Source organism: Agelaius phoeniceus, chromosome 1, assembly GCF_051311805.1.
Source record: "Agelaius phoeniceus isolate bAgePho1 chromosome 1, bAgePho1.hap1, whole genome shotgun sequence".
NCBI classification, from domain to species: domain Eukaryota; kingdom Metazoa; phylum Chordata; class Aves; order Passeriformes; family Icteridae; genus Agelaius; species Agelaius phoeniceus.
In genome coordinates this window covers 63798360-63819071 of record NC_135265.1, presented here as the reverse complement: position 1 = coordinate 63819071, position 20712 = coordinate 63798360, and the positions used below count along the sequence as shown (strand labels likewise).

General features: G+C 42.8%; 1 protein-coding gene across 3 annotated transcripts in view; it reads left to right on the top strand.

Annotated features, from left to right (window-relative positions):
* RNF144B (ring finger protein 144B) overlaps positions 1–14752 on the top strand; it is a 91183-nt gene extending 76431 nt beyond the window's left edge. For 2 of the 3 annotated variants that reach the window (XM_077180351.1, XM_077180340.1), the window contains exons 5-8: positions 4494–4698; positions 5855–5999; positions 7717–7806; positions 8004–14752. In XM_077180351.1, the coding sequence (XP_077036466.1) occupies positions 4494–4698; positions 5855–5999; positions 7717–7806; positions 8004–8144 (581 nt within the window). In that variant the 3' untranslated portion in view covers positions 8145–14752. The remainder of the gene's footprint in view (positions 1–4493; positions 4699–5854; positions 6000–7716; positions 7807–8003) is intronic. The other variant, XM_054642574.2, reaches the window with a different exon arrangement.
* Positions 14753–20712: the final 5960 nt, after the last annotated feature.

The following is a 20712-nucleotide window of genomic DNA, read 5'->3' as shown; positions in this document are numbered from 1 at the left end:
GAAGATGTCTTTGCTTTGAAATACTACAGGAGCAGTCACTAGGTCTGGCTGTGCTCCGCAGACAAAGTTGAAATTCTGTTTTGCAGAATCAAAAAAGCAGCATCTTAATGAACTACCAGACTTCTACTCAAGCCTGTGGGCAACAATCTCAGACTGTGTGCCTGGGCTCTATTGTTCTTCTGATGGCATGTTCATCTTGGGTCCTTGAGCTGGTTGTACTGGTAGAACTTGTCAAAGTGCTAGAGGCTGGTGCTGTCCAGGGCACACAGTCCTTTTACACATCCCTAGGGATCTTCAGAGCTTCTGGGGGACACATACTCTGAAATGCAGTGTGAATTTTTGCAAGCATCCCTGCAAAATAGCTTTGCTTGCGTAGAAGCTTTGTGTGTGTTCATCTAGTAGAGTTTTTCTTCCCAAGGAATAGTAGTCCCCTCATTCCTGAGGAAGGCCTACTTTGTAAAGAAGTTTGAAATTGAAGGTCTCACTGAGGTCAAGATTTCCTATGCCCAGAGGTAACTCTTCTGCATCAAGAGATGCTTCCTTGACAAGGCTGAAGAAGAAACTTGCTAGTCAGAAAGATGAGATCCCCTTCCTGGTTTTAAAGACTGCCACCAGCTTCAAAGTTTCAGCTGGAAGGTGCAGTGTTTTAAAGAACTCAGTGCATGGTAGCGTGCAGAGTGGTGTGTCTGAGACACTGCCCCACTCTGCCTGTTCTCAAACTTTCCTTGAAAGACTGGATTTATATTCTTACTCTGCATGCCTGCTTAGATGCAGTGGATTGTGTAAGACAATGCAGAGGTCTATAAAAATTAGGCAAAATAATGCACTTGAAAAGTTGGTCAGGTAGAAGAATGTATAGGTTTTTACAGAATCTCATCTGACATGAATCCTTGGGAATGACCACAAACTAGAAAAACTGCAAAATACTCAAATATGCCCCAGAGTTTGTGGGCAAATGCAGATTGTAGATACGATATTTAGGCACTCAGGTCAAACAAAAAGAAAAAAAAATCCCAAACCTTGGTTTTATTTTTTATTTCTTTCTCCTGTTTTACCACTTTCTTGTTTATTCTTAATTTCTTACAAAGTCTCTCCAGTTCATAATCTAATCAGTGGCTTGTCTACAGTCCTAGACAATGGAAATCAGAGCTTGTTAAGTCAACATATTAAAGGTTTAAGAAAAAGGGACTTTCTTGCAATACATTAATCTGTTTTATGTAAAACCTTTTTTTCCTGAAGACTCTGAAATTATTGGTTTCCTGGTGTCTCTTCCTCTATAACTAGCCAAAGCTGAACTCATGATCTTTTGTTCAACTCACTGTTACTTTTTTTTTTACTGCCTCCCACACAGAGAAGCCTGAAACTTGTCTATTTTTTAAATCCTCTTTTCCTTTTCTTTCTTGCCTAAGTCTGACAAATCCTCTTCCACCTCTTGTATCTCTCTTCATTATGATTTTAAGATCTGTCCTTACTCCTTTATGATAAAACTGGTGTCCAAGCAGCAGACTTATGCATAGCCCTTTTGCCTTGCCTTTTGGCCCCAGCAATAAATCCAGCTTACTGATGTCTGGGAACAACAATTCCTGCTAGCTGAAGCTCTGACCTGGACACCCAGCACTAATCTCAGCCTTAGCCAAGACCTTTTTTCTGTCCTGGATTTAATGCTGTCCCCAAGGCTGACCTTTCTGCACTCATCAGTAGAACTTGGGACTTAGCTTATTAGCTTCTGCTGGCCTGGAGCACCAGTCTCAGACCTGAGCCTTACCTGGCAAAGCCTGCCTGCCCTGGTCTGACATTCTTTTTCTGAAACTAGCAATAGACCTCACTGATGGCATCTGCTGGGGGTGAATTCTCACCCAGAATCTGTCCAGAGACTCCTTCCTGATCTTCAACTTTTTGGTAGAGCCCTTCCAGACATTTTCCACTGTGAGATTAATTTTGAGGAAAATTTGGAACACTCCAAGAAGGACTTACACATCCAACAGCTGTTTCCCTCACCCCCAGTCTGTGCTAGCTATGTTAATAGAATATATTTCTTCTCATTTTCATTGCTTTCTTTTTTTAATGGGCCAATAATATTGTGTGGAAACATAGTGAGAAGTAATTGGTATAGAATGGTGTATCTATAGACAATTGTTAAATTTAATAATAGATGCACTGATAATAGGCTATTCTCTTGTGGATTTTGTGTTCTTAGAATGCAGATGTGTTTTTAAAAACAAGATTTTTTTTGCATATCTGTAACTTCTCTGCATCCTGTCAGGGCTAAGCCACAAAGTTTCTGTGAAGCATATTTATTAGAAAAACAGGAATTGCTCTATGTATATTTAGGATGGTGTTGATGTAGTCAACAGAAGTAAAGAAATAGAGGACTGGTAAGTGGTTAGGGCACATGCATAATATTTGTCAGTAGGCTGAGTGGTGGTTGAGGAGAATCTCCATTTTATGCCTGACTCAAAAGTAGTCTGTTTTAAATGGAGATTTCTGTGAAATAAAGTCTTATCCTTTCAGTGAGTACCTCTTCTGAGCCAGAAATTATTTTCTTCAGGGTGCTGTATTCCTCCTATCTGCCACCTACATCTCACCTGCTTGCTTGCATGTTTTATGAAAACTGGCCAGATCCCTGTCCAAAACTGGCACTGTTTGGGAAGGCTTTCCTCCTGGGAGTTGAGGGAGCTGTGGCTGAACTGGCTGCAGGGTAGCAGGGGAAAAGCTCAGGAGAGAAATGGCCCTAACCAAGAGATGGAGCAACTTGCCAGAGCAGGCTGATAGCCTCTTTCCCTTTTTTGGCTGTGCCTTTTTAGCTGTTTCTGGTTTTGCTTGTGCTCCATGGCAAACCAAACAGTATGAGACAGCGTGGATTGCAAAACACCATCTGTAGGTTCTTTGTAAGATGGAGGAAGTGGGAGAGGAGTGACTTTCATCTCTTGCATTACATCTTGCTGCAACAAATTCGTAAAAAAACAGGTTTACAACCCAATTCTCCTCCTCCCAATGATGTCAAAACCAGACATTCTGTCTTTCACCCAAAGACAGGATTTAGGTTTACAAAGCTGAATTTTCAACAAAAAACATGCAGAATCTATTGTGTGAAGGATTAAATGCAATAGCAAGTGCTAGGCCATAGTCTTAACCAATTCAGGGTTTCTTTTAAGAGACCCCAAAGGAACCTAGAGAAATAAAAATTTCTCAGTCAGGACATTACCTTTTAAAAGTGTGTAAATATGAAAAGTTACTTGATTTGCTGTCGCTCTCTTCTCCCTACTAATGAAGCTGAGATCTAATTTGTTTTTGCTTTCATTCAATAGAAAGCAAAATGTTTGTTTTGGGAGGCAAACAAAGTGTGTGCAAGACAGTAAGAGAAAATAATGCAACTAGATCCATGAAATGGCTGAAGGTAGATGGCACAGGTGTTTTGCTGTCACTGCCTAAATTATAGGTGACAACCTTTGCATGGAAATAGAAATTCTCTACATCTGTTGGAGCTCTCTGACACAGACTCAGAAATTACCCAAAGTCAGAGTACTGTGTACCTGTGTGTCCATATGTGCTTTCAGTAAAATTTGCCAGAGAACACATATATGAGGTCCTTGTGCAGCTTTTTGTTTCAAGTGGGACAACTAATTTTATCTGCTGGAGGTACCTTGTAATGCCTTTTGCCATCTCACAGTCAGGAATTCCATTGACTTTGAAGACATCCCCTCCATCTATTTATTTTCAGTGGTGGTACCAGAGAGCTCCCAGGGAAGGAGGGTCAAGGTAGCTCCTGCAGGCATGACAGCCCTTTTCTGGGGAGGCTCTGCACGATGTGAGTGTTCAGCTACACCTCATGGAATTGAGTAGCAAATGACCAACAGTGAATGTGTCCCAGCTGGGTTTTTGTTGCAAATTCCTTAAATAAAGATTGGGAAGTGAGAGAGAGGATCAACATTTATCATTCTCTGCCATGTGGTGATGACTGTAACTCAGTGTCTACACCCTGAATCTTGACTCCTGTAATAATCTGATACCGGACAAATAGTAATGATATGATACAATGAATATTAACTGCAATTTATAGATAAAGGATAGTAAATAAGGCATGGAAAGTGGCTTGACATTAATTTAATTACAGTCCTTCTGCTGTTTACATGGAAGTTACTGCATGGCTTGCACATGTCCAAGACATGGAGTGGCCTAGTGCTACAAAAGACACGTGCTTCTCAGCCAGCAGCACCTAGGTTCATATTGTGAGCCTTGCTATAAAAAAGCAAGGAACACATTCCATGTAGTGTATTTCTACTGTTGCAATGCTTTCAGTGCAACTGCTTAGCAGAGGACAAATGCAGACCTGCCTAAAGAAGAGCAGGGCCAAATGCCCATGGGTGTGGGTGTGGAGCACTGTGGCTTCTACACCCTTGTGCAGAACTGGGTGCTGTATACCTAGACAAATGTCACTGGAGCAAGAAGGGGACTGCATAAAGAGTTTTATTTCTCTCTCTGTTGCATTTCAGAAGTCCACTTGGACCCCCAGAGAACATGGTGCCCCACAGCCGACTGCCAAACCGTGTGCCACATCGCACTGAGCGAGTCGGGAGCGCCGGTGCCAGTGGAGTGCCCCACCTGCCACCTGACCTTCTGCTCCTCCTGCAAGGAGCCGTGGCATGGGCAGCACCTGTGCCAGGAAAACCAAATTACTCCAGTACCAACTGAGCAGGGGTAAGATGGGAATCCATGAGGGCCATGCCATCTTTTGGTTCTTTTCATCACAGGGCCTCTTGTTGGGTTCATGCAGCAGCTTCCTTCTAGGTCCACAGCTTCAGCTTGGAGACTGTCCATCTCTCGTGGTGTTTTCTAAATACAATTCCAGTCTAAATATTACTTTAAATGCTAAATTTTATTTTTTAATACTTAATATTATCTGTGTACTTGTCAAGCTTGGGTTGCAACTGACACTTCTAAAAGGTGAAACCCTTCAGGACTTTAAATCTGCCTAAAGGCTTTGTTCACATGCTAGAATTATGATCTGTGCCCATACCAAAAATCCAATATAACAATATTGCAGGATCCAAATTTTGCTTATACTGTGATTAAGAAATCACCCCTGCTTAATATTTACAGAATCTTTGCATAGAAAAACCTTAACTCCTACACAGTGTAAATTTCACTTGGAGTGAGAAGCCTTATTTATGCTCATTTTCCTTAACTGCAAACAACCTGCAGATCAGGTTGTAAAAGCCTCATTAATCTATAGAAGAGAGGCTTTTGCATTTAAACTATGTCATGTCTTTGGCTATCCATCTTTGTTTTCAGAATTAGGTTATGTTGAGTCATGTTTTCAAAGTTTTCTATCATTTTTTTCAATAATTGAAAAACTTAAAACCTAGAGCATTCTGCTTGCTAAAAACTCCATGGAACAGGTGTTGCCAAAAAGCTATGGCTATGATTTTTTTTCTCTAGGTGTGATCTCTGGCTGTGGTAGAGTTTAAGCCTATTTTATTCAGACAAGGAGGATTCAGACAAGGATTATGAGTTGCATAATCTGGTCCTGTTAAAATAATTGTGTAAGGTCTCTGTAACAAAGTGCTAAGTTTTAATGCTATAGGTGATTAATTGTGGGTGTAGTGAGTGTTAGTTTTATACAGCATAAAGGAACAAGGCAAGGAATTTTCACTTTTATGTGGTATTAATGGTCTTACGCCTAGTAGTGAGTATGTTTCAATGTATTGTACTGAATATAAGAAGCTTCAAACACTGAGGACACTTAGGACAACATTAGATGCTCTGAAAAATAAGCACAATACACATCAGGCAGTTGCCCTGAATACCAACAATTATGTTCACATCTCACTTTAATGTTTCCTTACTTTTCTAGATTCCTTATTGGAGCAGAGACAGAGGCACCAATTAAGCAGTGCCCAGTTTGTCGAATTTATATTGAGCGGAATGAGGGCTGTGCTCAGATGATGTGCAAGAACTGCAAGCACACGTTTTGCTGGTATTGTCTACAGAACTTGGATGTAAGTGCTGCAGAAAAAGCACCAGGATAAAGGATAATGGGGTTAAGGGTTAGTCTGAGGCCCTGTGCAAGCTCTTTGTTAGTTCATTGCTGTCCTAGTGAATTTCTTGGCTCAATTCAGCTTCTGACTCAGTTGCTTTCTCTTCTTTCACACAGTCCTTTTATTTATATCAATACAGTTTTTTATTTCTTCCATAAAGGGTTATGGCCATGACTGTGGCTCCGATGTTAGTTCTTTGAGGGAGATGGGACTAACACATTGCTTTCTGGAGGTTTGTTCCAGCAATACCTTGCTTGGATTCCCTCTTCCTAAAAACAGTTTGGTTGAGAGTGAGAGACATAGGTGTCTTCCACCTGTTTCAACAGCAAAGGACACAGCCTGTCTAAAAAATGGTATGGTGCTGGGTGAAGGGGGTTTTTCCATGGTATGGTGGCTAGGGAGCACTAGGTCTCCTTTACTAGTCCATCTCTAGTGCCGTGTTTGCTGAAGAGAATGATTGGCTATTAGGCTTGAGGATAAAAATGTTGGATCATGAACACAGATGGTGAAGTGCATGTTGCTAGTTACTTCTCAAAGGTTGCAAACCAGTCTCAACTTGTGTGGACTTCAAGTATCCTAGCAGCATGAAGAGTCCTGGAAGTAATGCACTTGTATATATGGCAACTTGCCCTTTTGGCACAGTCATCAGTAACAGCTGTGGGAGCATGAAAAGGACTTTACCAGCACTTGAAATAAAATGTTATGTGCTGCGTGGCTTTTCTTGTCTTTTTTGTACTCCACAGCCAGCAAACAATGAAACTTCCTCAGTCTTCATCCTTTACTCAGCACGCTAAACAGGTTTCCCTTAGTGTTATGTCCCCTTTCTGTGTGGGTGAACGTGCTTTTTCAACATGAGTCTCAGGGCTTGCCTCAGAGTACATGCAGTACACGGTGATTGCTTAACACTGTGCTGAACCTGAAGGGTGTCACATTCTTGCAGACTCCGCAGACATGCCCTTATCGAGTTTTTGTCAGTTCAAAGGGAGAAAGAGAAAGAAACTGTAGTTGTGTGATTCAATTGTAGTTTTTCTGAATGTGTAGGGGTGCCAGGAGCTCCAGGTGTAGATGAAGGTAGAACCTGCAAAGCCAGAGAGCAGAGCTGAAAAATGAAAGGGGAAACAGCATCAGGTTACAGCACAGTGTTTAGGGAGGGTAATGCAGGGCATGAGTCACCTTCTGAAGAAAAGAATGAGTAGTTTAATAAGTATTAATGGTAAAAGAGAAATAAACCAGGATTTTTGTACCTTTTATATTTTCCTGTTAAGTCTAAGAAGAGAATTACTGTGAAGTAGGTACAGCAGGAGAACAGAAGGTAAAATACTTCAGGAAGATGATCCCTCACATTGCTAGGTTTCAGAAATGCCTGTTGTTTTCAGTTCCCTTTATCATCACCAAATTATAGACTAGGTACTTGTGCAATTAGGTGAAACTCATGTGCTTATGCTTTTTAAAAGTGGAGGAGGAAAGATGCTGTATGATAGCTTAGGTGCCAAATACATGCCAATTTCTGAAACTGCAAGAAGTTACTCTAGGTAATTATTTGGAAGACAGGTGAACTTGTCTGCTGGCAGCTGGCAATTTCAAAGCAGTGCCAGGAAGGTTGTGTTTCCACTCCGGTCTTGAACTTCTCCCTGCAGTTCTGTAACCTGCTCTTACAGCTTCTCCTTTTGTTTTTCAGAATGATATTTTCTTACGGCATTACGACAGAGGCCCTTGCAGAAACAAGCTGGGCCACTCACGGGCTTCAGTGATGTGGAACAGAACACAGGTGTGTTCCTAGCCAGCTGGGCAGAGCTCTCATGCATGCATGAAGCAAAGAGATTTTAGCCTTCAGAGAAGAACCAGGATGATTATTTTCATATTTTCATCTTTTTTTTGGTGACCTATGCTATGTTTATGCATGCATGTGCATATTTTATTTTCCATGCTATCTAAATATGTATTTTTCACCACCCTGTCTTTCAGGTTGTGGGGATCCTCGTTGGACTAGGTATCATTGCATTGGTGACCTCCCCCTTGCTGCTTGTGGCATCTCCATGCATCATCTGTTGCATTTGCAAATCTTGCCGGAGCAAAAAGAAAAAACCCAGCCTGCCGACAACCTAAAACTCTGTGTCTTTTTGAGTCTCCATCTGTACAGCATAAGTATGTGAGGAAGCACAATGGTTGTGTTTTGGTGCCATACCTACCAAATAATGCTCCCTTTTTTTTGCCAGTTCTTGGGATAAGTGCCTATTCTTTACAGGCTACTCTATCACTAACAAGTCCAGATTATTGTGCAGTACATGCAGTGTAGGTTTTTGCTTCCTGAAGAGGAAAACAGGACACCATTCAGTCCTTCATACCCTATTCAAGACTGATAGAACATTCCCATTTTCCATCAGCTGCACATGACTTGATCCTGCTGCATTACTCTGTCTTTGCAGATTCAGTCATTACTGTTGTGCTTGCTGTTGGTTCTTGGTAGCACTCAGATTTCTCAGAAAGGTTTGGGTCTTTTGTGAAAGAGGGAGAGGGAAAAGCCTGATGAGGTTCTTCTGTCTGATAGCTTGTGTACAGTTAAATGTAACAAACCATTAAGAAAATATGTCTGGTAGTTTCCTGTCAATTGGCAGCCATGGCATTTCTTTCAGCATTGAAATCAATTTGATTTTTGCCATTGATCTCAACTACAGAAGTAAAAAACCAACAAAACTGTTTCTAAGATAGGACTCTCTTTTGAGAGACTGGACCTTGAGAAAGCTGCTATTTTTTTTACATCAAACATGACATATCTACCATGAAATATTAGGAATATGCATATTTCCCTTCCATTGGACATGCCTTTTGTCAGTACCATGGGTGTAGAAAACTCACAGTGAAGGTAATATTGTAAGAAAGATGTGATCCAGTTCCCATTTTGTGCAGAGCGTTGGGATCCTGGTTGGGTGTGTGCAGAGTGGTGGCATGGGTGCAGATATACCAAGTACATATGAGCAGTCAGTATATTTTTTTCAACAGTTTACATGGGGTGGCAGCAAGAACCCTGATAAAAAGTTATTGAAACCAGGCTAAGCCAAGCCCTCCTTCAAAACCTTATGGACCTGCTGAAGTGAATACTTGAGAAATGCTGTGTAAATGTGACCTCCGTCCATTGGTGGGTATTTCTTTTGTCCTGCTCAAGGTCAACAAACTCTGTTACTGATATTTTTTAGTTATTCTAAATCTGGAAGGCTGTCAGTTAATAAGTGCTTCATTTTAATTTGGTGCCTCACCACCAAACCAGTTCAAACCCTGGTATCAGTTACACATGTAAAAGTTCACTGAAAGCTCACTGAAGAGCTGGAATTACTGCAGCTCTTCAGTCAGGAGTAGCTGAGATCAGACTCTGCTCCCTGGAATTTATTTCCTTAATGGATGGTGCTCCTCAGAACCAGGGCTGGTGGCGCTTTTGTTCTGGACTCCCGTCTGTGCATTCTATATCTGTGGGAGCAGATTCAAGTTTGCACTGTACAATTGGTTGTAATTCCAAACCCCTTTGCACAAGGGCTGCAGGGTTTGAAGGAGATGCTCGGCCCGAGCGCGGTGTTGGGTTGGCGCTCCGCCCGGCTGCCCCTCTCGGAGCGCACAGCGCGACTCAGCCGGGAGTGCTGCGAGGGTGCTGTGAGTGCTGCCTGTGTGTGCTGCTTGGCCGAGCCTCAGGAACTTTGCCTTCTTGGCAGCTGTAAATGTGACCTTTTTTCTGTTTAACTTAGCTCTCTGGTTACTGTAACAAAAGTGGCAGGTTTTCTTCTTTTGAGAAAGTGTAGTCTGTTGAGCAGACTAGCAAGGACAGAGGCCTTAAATGATATTGTCTGTTTTACTTTTTAATTGATTTCTTTTATAAATACTGTCTGACTTTGCTAGCAGTCGTGGCTGGAGGGCAGGCAGTGCTCGCCAGTGTGAAAGGCTGTATTTATTCTTCATCCTCAGCTTTGAAGGGAAGCAGAACGGTAGACAGTACATTCTAAATACAGAGTGCAATGCAGGCAACTGCCATTTATAATAAATAAAGAATGTTTTCTGTATGTGTTTTCTTGAAGAGCACTAATGGTAGTGCTTTGGGGTACTTGTGACAGATTAAAGTGTCCAGCCCTTGGCTTTGCACTATTTTTCTACCTACGTTTTTATGGCACTACTGTCATTTCCATTTTATTTATGAACTTGAAGTTGCAAGTCTTACTTTAACAAAGCCTCAAGGACAAATACGTAGGAGCTGTACAGTCTCTTTAACCATAACCAGCATTGCAATGTGCTTTGCATGTTAAAATTCGAGCGTTTTTCATGTTTTGTGATCTTACCCATGACTGATGCATCCTTTACTAGTCTGTTTTCTTTCCTTGTCTTCTCCCTCCTTCTGTTGGCCTGTTTTTGCTAAAATGCCTATTGGAATGAGGGTGGCAGATCTCTTTTTCATTAACACTGCTGTGTTAATGAAACTGTCAGGTTCTCCCTCTGCTAAAGAAAGGCAGCTGAAGGCAGCTCTCTTGCACCAGTTTAGGTGCCTGGTAGGCATAGCAAAACTGGCATAAATTAATCATGCAGGAGTTAACACAGCCTGGCAGTCTCAGTGCCAGTCCAGGCATCTAAGAAATCTAGATGTGGATTGGTAGCCCAAGCTTTTGCTGGAGGTCTTTACACAAAAACTGGATAAGGAGAACACGAGCTACAGGCACCCCTTCCTTTGGCTGTGTAGGTGCAACAAATGGACCAAGAAAAGCTCTAGACATCTTAAGAGCTCAAAATTAAAGCTTTACAACATTGATTTTTTAAAAAAGGTTGTATCCAGTGCCCCATGTATCCTGGCTTTTCATTGCATGGGAATACTTGAGCATGTGCATTAAGTAGACCCTGGCCTGGCTGAGTCAAGCAATACCTGTGCTGAAGTGCTGGGAGCAGGAAAGCCCTGATGCTTTGTTTTCCAGAAGGCAGCTATTTTGCACCAACTGGCTCACAGAGTTTCCAGATAAACATTTTAGCAGGAATCTTTTTACAGTGTTGGCTTTTGCTTTTGTGTTGCTTTGGTTTGTTTTTTAATTTTGTAAGAAACATTAAAGTCACTTTATAAAAGATTTCTTGAAAGCATGACAGATAATACTAGTAATAATTAGGGAGAGTGAAAGAAGACAGGACTCTGACTACATCTGACTCTTCTTAATCAAGGTATCTGTAAATCCACTCTCCTGAGCTCCCTCTGTGCGATGTAGTTGGTGCACATCACCAACTACCAGGCTTCACTGCTCTTCCCATTTCCCTTCTTGCCCTTTTGGCAGGTGGCTGGTGTGGGGGCAGCAGCCAGGGGAGAGCCCAGGGCTGTGGACGTGCAGGTACCACACAGGAGCAATTGCCCACCCTGGACTCATCACCAGTTTGTTTTTGGGCCTTTAACCACTGGGAAACACCTTGGGGGTTTTGGGCCTTTAATGGTACACTGAGAGCATTCACAGATGTGTCTCTTGGAGAACAGAAGTGGAAAGTACTCCATTCCTTTTGAACCAGGGGCATTCGGACCTTATGAAAATTTGGCTCTCAGTGTTTAAAGGTCAGCTCCTAAACTTAAGAGACCAGAGCTAGAAATCTAGATTTGTACTGCATCTGGCCACAAATCTCCATGGACACATGTCACACCATTTCCCATCAGTCACTGGATCTGTGTCAAATACAGCTGAAGATCCCATTCAGAATTTCATGTCCTTGTGTTAAAATGAGCATGATGATACCTGCTCCCAAATCCATCTCTTAATAAAAAGAAGATACTTGTCATGCTACAGCATAAGTGCATCTCTGCAGTATTTATTCCAGAGCTATAGTGGGTGCTCAGTGCTGCCCTTCAGTAAGTGATGGTTTATTTTTGGTGCATGGGGTTACTTCCCCCAAAGTAGGGCACAAGGGGTAACAATAATGAATGTTTCTCAGTGCTTTAATGATGCTAAATGCTACGTCTTGTTGTCTGTCCAGTAACGCAGCATGAAGTCCAAAGATATGTTTAAAATGTACAAAAGTTTACTTGAATGAACTAAGAGAAACTGGATATTGCCTCCATATTTGCATGAAGAAATAAATACAAGCGGCCAGGTACAACTGCGTTTCCACAATGGGACAATAAAATCAATTCTTGGCAAGTCCATTTTTTGGTACCACAATGGGTGGTTGTGCTGTAGTGCCTGCTGCTTTAAAATTTTGAAATCTGTTTTGCACTGTAATCTCCTTCTCCCAGTCATTCTTTCTCAAAATAATTCCTTATGATCTTATTTTTCATCCTGTATTTCAGGCCAAAGAGTCTTAGAGCAAAGCTAGTAGATTTCTTTGTATGAGGATAAAAATCTTCCAGCCATTTTCTCCCAGGTTTTAAAAAGAAATTTGATGCTGAGTTACCTGACCAAAGTTAGAAATTCCAGACTTGGCTTGTTTAGAAAAACTTATTGAGACTTAAGAAGTTCTCTTTTAACACCTAAATAAGGGCTGCTTTGTTAGAGCAAATAGATAAGGGAGCCATGCAGCTTTTGAGCTTCACAGAGGAGATGCTTCTGTTGTTAAGCAGACTTCTTTGGAAACGTGCTTGGGGGAAAAAAAGCCCAAAACCCCTATATCCTGTATACATATTTTTATTATATAAATCAAAAATGCTTATCTTGTATAGATTCATAATTTAAGAATTCAAGCTCTCTGGAGGCTTTCTAGGTTACACTTACCCAGGAAGATAATCTTATAAATATGCTGAGGCAGTTGAACAGAGTGTGCTAGTTATAAAACAGTTGTCAGACATCTCTCACACATGAGTGTGTAGGATGAGATTATAATTTACATGGCTCGAAATAAAGATGTGAAAATTTACCTTTCCTGGAACAGCAAGAGTTGGTTCTTGCATTCTTCTGGAAGGTTAACTTACTGCTAAGACTCTGGAGAATTTCAGTCTCATTTTAATTTGTACTCTAGTTAGCAAAGTAATGAAGTGAGAGCTGAATGGTGTTGCTGAACACAAAGCCCAAAGGTCTGTCTTGTGTCACAACACTCAAGTTTCTCATAACTAATGTGGTTTTATAATTTATTATTATAATTTATGCAATGCAAATATAGCTTATAATTAGTAATTATAAAATACTAAAGATGAAGTATCATTGCCTTTATCATATGATATTTATTTTAATTGCATTCATACTGGAAGGCTTTTCTCTTCTGCTCCCGTAGAGAAGGTCATGTGCACCTGCAAAGTAAATTTCTGTGATATGGTGCAGTCCACAGTAAATGTTTCCTACTGTTTTGTAGTTATATCAGAGGGTTTTTTTATGATCCTTCAAGTTAGTTCTTTGAGTCGAGCAAATCTCTATTGTTAGGAAAGGTGATTTCCTAGCAATGAATTTTATTGACCATCACAATCTGAGCTATAAAAGATGATACTGATTGACAAGGTCCACCAGCTCTTTCAAGGACACAACCTCATTCTTCTCCCTTCTTCCCAAGAAACTTTATCTTTTCTTGGATGAAAATTAAGGATGTCAGTAATTTGCTTATGCCTTCTGGATGTCCAGACAGAAGCTGCAGCTTCTGGTGGCCATGTGCCAGGAGATCCCAGACAGGTTGAATGTACAAAGCTGCAGCACATGTGCAGTGAGTTGCTTAAATTTCAAGAAGGTGCCTGAGCTTTACAGCTTCCTGGGGCCCATGCAGGATGTGGTGGATGTGGTGCACAAGGGACTCGGCCAGGTGAGGCTTTGAGTGTCACCAGCTCTATGGCACATGTTGTGCTGGGCTGTCTCCCCGTGTTCGAGTGTATCCCGGATCTTCATCGGGGGCCCTGTCTCAAGCTTGCCCTTTCCATAGCTACCTGCCCACCTCCAAACCACCCCAGAACCCAGAGCAAATCCGTTCATTTTCCAAGTCTCTCGCTGCTGGTCTGGTCCAGTTTCACAGAAGCTTCAGTTCACATGAGCTATTTGGAGCTCAGCTGGTCTGATCATTGACTTTTCCCTAATGAGCAAGGCTTGGGAATGAAGAGAAGCAGAACTGTTCCATACGCTGGTATTGGCATCACAGGCACCAAGGGTCACTGTGTGAGACCTCTTTTGACTGCCCCAGCATTGCTTATTTCTGAAAAAAGCCTGTGTTTAAAATGTGTGTACATAGAAGTGTCCAAGTCTGACACTGGGTGGGTTTGTGTGCGTGGTGTGAAACAGCAGCAGCCACAGACCCCTGTCCTGCCCCTCGCAGATTTTACCTTCTGTTTATCTGGGTTTTTTTGGTTTTTTCTTTTCCTCCGGGTAATACACTTTCTTCACCACTTTTCTTCTGGTGAAGGGCAAAAGGGTTTGATCTTTGTAAGATTTGTTAAAATATTTTTGTGTTTATAAGAAGAAAGCTGACATGTATAAAGAAATAAGTGCTTTTGTAAATTTTTTTTTGTGGTATGATTCAGCATTTAAATGTTTTACAGATGCAGTTTTTTGCACTCTCTCTGCATATATTCATAAAAATTATATTTATTTTCTGTCTTTAAGGTTTACTTTGGGTTTTTTTTTCTTCTGATGTTATAAAATGCAATATGTGCAACATTAAAAAATCAGTGTAGACATAGTCTCATTTTGTTGTAATCTTCAACTGCCTTTAAAAAGATAACAGAACATTTATGGAAAGAATTTGAATACATCAGATGTGCTTAATGGAAATTTTGAGGATAAAAGAAGGTAAAAAAGCTTGAATCAAGAGTCTGGACTGTTATTTACTTTCTCAAGAATAATTGACATTAAAATCCTTTTAAAGAGTGTGGGGCAGGCTCTGGATTAGCCCTGGGAGCTGCTGCAGGGCGTGCAGACAGCAGTGGTGTTTGCTCTCCATAGGTGGAGTGCAGGATTACTAAAGATCTGCTCCCCTGCAAAGTCTGGTGGAGACTCTGGCTTAGGGGCTGCCAGGAGCTGGGGCTACCCCAGGAAGTTGATGTGGGATGGCAACCTGCACAGAGCAAAGTCTGCTGCTTCAGAGCCCCCCTTTCTCTTCACTTGCTCCCTCAGCCCTGCCTGTCCTTGCAGCAGAACGGGGCCTCCTGCTCTGAGTTTCCAAAGGATGGAAGGCCACATCCTGCTGTGCACTTTCAGGCATCCATGCTCCTTTATGAGTTTCCTCACACTCCCACTGCATCTTGCAGCACTTACGAGAGACAATCACAGCTGTGGTTCTGAGCATCACCCACGAAAGCGATGTTTACTCTTAAATATTTCTAGCTTAGCTACAATTACTCAGCATCTGAAAGCAGGATTTTCCAGCTGGCTGACACATACTTGAAAACCCTGTGTGTCATCTGTGGGGCTTTTCACCTCAATACATTATCTGAAAGGTCTTGATAGTTTTGCCTCAGATAACATGTTTTCAGGATGAAGGCTGAGGAGAATACCACCATTGTCACTTACAGCTCAAATTTTGGTGATGAATGTACATTTTTTCCCCCACTAGTTTGCTTAGAATAAATTCAGCACTGATATTATTCCACTTAAACACAGCAATTTTTTTTTTCAAATGTGTGTGTGTGTGTGTGTTCAAGGCTCTGGTCTTGTGCAACAAAGCAGGACAACTTACCAGTCCACACATTAACAAAGGTGATGACTTGCAGCAGACTGAAGGTTTCCAGCACAGCACTTTTCCTTCAGAGGATCTTGCTGATTGCTGAGGAACCAGCTTTCTGATGGGAATGTGTCCATTCTGTCAGACTTGTGATGGACACCAGCTGCTGGCAGCCAGTGTGCCTGGTACCCTGCCAGCCTACCAGCTGCCAGTGGTGGGCAAAGTGCCCGGCTTCCCACCTGGTAGACAAGTGAACTGCCAGTTCCTCACCTGGCAACTTCGAAGAAAACACCAACAAATCTTTTCCAAGAAAAAAGATACACATTTCTGAATTTCCAATATTTAAAATTCCAAATCAGACTAGTCTAAGCAACCCAAACATCTTCTGGCCAGGAAAATAAAAACAAACTCTATGGATTCAATTTTGATTTGATTCCAGCTTCAAGGTGCAATTTCCCCTCCCAGCTCCTGCCCTTGTCATGAAGGCTAGTTTTCTTCAAAAGCTTTTTATTTCAGAATTATTTGTGACCAAATCCCTCAATTTTAAACTCTCCATGTTTTTTGAGATTACATAAGATGTCATTTACCTTCTTAACCTCTGTGCGTGCACATCCATCCACTCACCCACACCCACTTCTACACTACCCACAGTCTGATCCATCCTTCCAGTTTGACAAACATAACCCACATCACCCTCTTAAAACACCTTTCCCGGTCTCCCATTTTTTTCTGGGATGATCCTGTGGGTGGTGCCCCCCACCCCATCATCATTCTGTCGCGTTTTCCTGTGGGGCCCGTGACTCCTCCTGGGAATCCTTCCTCCTCTGTAAGCAGCAATAGTCTGCCTCTCAGAAGGATTGCCCTTGCAAATACCTTTCCCAATATCCTTTGATCCTGGTGCCTGCTTGGCAGCTCCTTTCTCTTTCAAGCTCTACAATTTTTCTGGTCTGAAAACTTAGTTTTTGGAAACCATAAATCATGGAAAATTAGAACAAAAAGGCTTGTCTCTCTACAGAGCTTTCCATGGATAAAAAACACCAAAAAATCCAAAACCCCAAAGCAATCCACAACAAAAATAAAACTAAACCAACATCCCATACTACCCACAAAATTATATGTCTCAGAGGAAACACTTTCCACTTAGAGCCATGGGTTACTTCTTGCATGGGACATCTCATGCTGAGCTTCTCAGCCCAGAGAGCACCTTGTTAACATCTCTGTAGCGAGCCATGTCTGCAGCCACTGCCATGCTGAGCCTCACAGGTGTACAATGGGCAAACTCAAGGCTTCAAATCTGTACTGTGATGTGGGGAGATAGAATGTAAGAAAATAAAGGTAGTGCAGAAGGTAATCTCACTCCTGAGGAGTTGCAGCTGCACTAATTATCAAAGATTAGGAACAGGCCTGCCCTTAACAGGCCACAGCTGTGTCTAATAAGGATGAGTGCTATAAAAGAGTGGGTTAGGCAGGTGAGGAGAGACCTGGAGTTTGTTGGCTGTGCTGTGAAGTGCTGCCCATGAGACATCACCAAGAAGGTATAGAACTTTTACAATGAGATGACAACACTGTGATACTCAATATAAAAAAATCGAAATTCTTTCTTGTCATTCCTTTCCCTAATCTGAGCTAGAGAGCAGTGCACCTAGCAATAGGCGCAGTTTAAAATTCAGCAGGATGCTGGAATAACTGTCAGAGCTCTGAAGCAAGTCTTGTGCCCACACCTGCCTGAAGATGTACTCGTGTTCGATCCAAAAGGGGAAAATTGCAGGATCTCAGATTTCTCAAAATGGAGTTACAAAAAGTGTCTGCAGAAGGGTGAAGCCTCTGAGCAAGAGCACCCCATGTCTTTTTCCTTGATGGTATCATGTAGTGAAGAAATGAAAAATCCTTCCTGATACTGACCCTTTCTTAGAATCTATTATCAAGCACAGTCAGTAATTTCACAGTCTCACCTTCTTGAGATCCATGCCAGTGTCAAGAACTCAGACTTTGAAAAACCTGGAGGACTGGCCAATTACTAGGTAATTGTGTTTTCCTGGGTCTTGGCTAAAAAATTTATATTTAAGCCCATGTGGGCACAGGTGCCTGTGGTAGTGTGTGTGGTTCCCAGGTGTGAGAGGTAAGAGACTGCTGATGCTTCTAGCAGCTCCTGCTCATCCTGGGCACCACAGCTAGTGGGGAAGCTGCTCTGGGAACTGTTGGATTGACCCACGTGAGAGTGTCTGACCATCCTATTGCTTGGTTGGGTTGCCCAGAGAAATTGTGGGTGCTCTGTTCCTGGAAGTGGTCCAGGCTGGTTGGATAAGATGTTGAGTAACCTGGTCCACTGGAAGTTGTCCCTGGCTGTGGTAAGGGGTTGGAACTAGATGACCTCAAGGACCCTTACAACCCTAACCATTTTGTGGGATGGGGGCCTGTGCGTCATGCCCTAGGAAGAGGATTCCAGGGAGTGCCCTGTGGAAGTGCCCAGAAGCAGTGCTCTGTATAGCAGAGGAGGTAGTTCAGGACCTTGAGCATTGCTCAGCTGAATGTCTCTTCAGAAAGCTTTGAGTTTTTTTCTAACTGTACCTGCTCCCATTTGGAGGTTTTTCTTCCTGGTCTCTCTGGGATTCCCAGTTGGAGCATACAGTGAGATATGCCATGGGAAAGATCAAGGGATTGATATCTGACTCCCTGGGATACTGAAGCTTCACTAAGCTCTGTTGTTCTGCCCTCAGCATTGCCAGGAGAGGGGACTTAATCTGTTTTCTGCTACTCTGTGTTCAGTTTTGCTGACCTATATGATGCCTGGAAGGAATGGTGTTCCCAATGACATTTCAGCTGGAGAAGCCTTGTGGCATGTCTGCTACCAAAGTCAGCCGGAGTGAGCACTGTCGTAGTGCCAGTGGCACCAAGGGAGGGAGTGTGATTTTAAAAACACAATCAGAATGGATAGGAGACTTCTGGCTTTGCTCAGGCTATGACTACAAACAACTAAAATGTGACATGCCCTGGGGCCTCCAGCCTGTGTCATCACGAGGTTCAGCAGGGAGCAGTTTGTGGCTTCTCAGGGGCAGTGGTTTCACAGTGGTAACAGGGATGTTCTGGGCTGCAGCCAGACCTGAGTCCCTCTTGGATGGGTGAGAAAGTGCAGCAGGGCCTGATAAATCTGTGGTGGCTCAGAAACCAGAAGAGTGCTTGTGGTAGTGGTGGGCTGGCTGGGTTTTACACTTATTCCTACCACCTCTGAGCTATGTTGCCTTCACATCACATTATGTGTGGTCTAGGGTTCTTGGCTGCAGGAGAAGTCTGGTAGACAGAGTGGAGGTTTGGGGTGGCTGTAAGAAAACTTTCCTCTTCTTTCTTCCACCAAATGTATAACATTTGGTATGGTGATAGTGTTTAATTGAAGGCTTTAGTCTGTATTGCAGATAGCTTTGGAGGAAAAGACACTTCACTAGTTAGCCAAAGGTGTCCTGGTTAAAGTTCAGCCTGTAACTATGACCCTCTTATTAATCCTATTTATGAAGATGCGTGATTTCCCATAATGTCCCATCCCTCATATAGACTATGGTGCTTGTGGGTTTTCTTTCTGCCTGTTCCCTGCAGACAAGTAGCACAGCTGTTCACAGCTTTTATGTGTTTATTTGAATTGGTGCCTGGTACAGCCACTCCAGAGGATCTCTCTGCCTGAAGACTGTGAGAGGTGGTAAATGTCTCCTTACAGGGCTGTGCTGCTGCACAGAGCTTGGCTTGGCCCTCTTCATCACTTGTAGGGAGCTTGGACAGGGTCCTACCATGGTGAGATGAAGGGAGAGTTTTGTCATGAATTTGGTTCTTTCACCTCTCTTCTCCATGTAAGAGTTAACTTAAAACAATGCCCTAATCCCATCTTAGATGACCCACTAAAACTATCTGTGTGCTTAAGGTGAGACCTGTTTATAGAGGAAACACAAGGGGAATGGGCATGGTTGTGGAAGATTTTTGTCCAATGTCCTGAATCCCAGCTTGCAATCTGAACAGAGCATATGAAAGGTGTTCCCCAAGAGCCTGGAAGAGGAGGCGGGTTTGGGGACCTGCTGCTCCAGTGTCTCTCCTGCCTTCCAGGGCTCTGCTCACATTTGCTTCCTGGCAGCTAGCTCCTGGTGTGGCAAGACCCTTTCTCTGAGCCCCTCCAAATCCCTCTGGAGGTGAATATTGCAGAGGAAAAAACTGACTGCAGAGACAGAAAAACCCTTTCAAAGTAGGGAAAGGCAAAATCATGGGAATAATATATAAGACTACATTGTTTTTGTTAATTTTTGTAGGATGACTTGGTTCAGCTGCCAGTGTTGAGGCATATGGGATCAATAAAAGAATTCAAAGAAAAGAGCATCTATGAAAACAACAGGGGGTAACTCAGCAAAAATCAAGCATGTACTTCTTTGTTAATTAAAAGCAAGCCCCTAATTCTATGCTGCTGGTGGGTCATAATCCCTCTAAGGATTTTGGTCACTGTTCCCAGCTGTGGCTTGGGTTTTGATGGTGCCAGGCCTGGGCTTGTGGCTGTGCTTAGTGTTACGTGTGCATGTGTGTCCCATTGCTGCCAGTGTGTTCTGTGCCAAGTTTGTGCCTGTGTATGAACTTTTGTGGGATGACAGCTCTGCAGGATACAAACCCTGGATGGCAGTGGGCACAGAGACTGGTGGGATTGCATGCAGCCTCATCTGTTGCTGACACCACCCAAGGGAATGGAGGGTGGTGCCCCCTTCTTTTCCTAAGTACCTTGTGTCTCCTGATCCTGCATCCATGTATTTTGGGTGTTACTGAGGCATGGGGAGACCCAGCCTTCTAATTAAAATCAAGGAGAGACTTGATTTTAACTAGACTGGTGGCTTTTCTAAGTGAATAGTAAACACCTTTGCTCCTGAGTGACTCCAGCAGACCCTGGAGCCTGTGCAGGGTGGGATAGGGGATGTTACAGCTGTTAATTTTTACGGAGGAGGGCTTCTCTGGCATAGGCTATGATGGTGACCTAGAGGGAAGTGTGTGCCCCACACCACACCCTGACAGGGAGGTGCCTGCAGCTCACCTCTTCTCCCCCAGGCTGATCTGTACAGGAGCAGCAAGGTACTCACTCATCCTG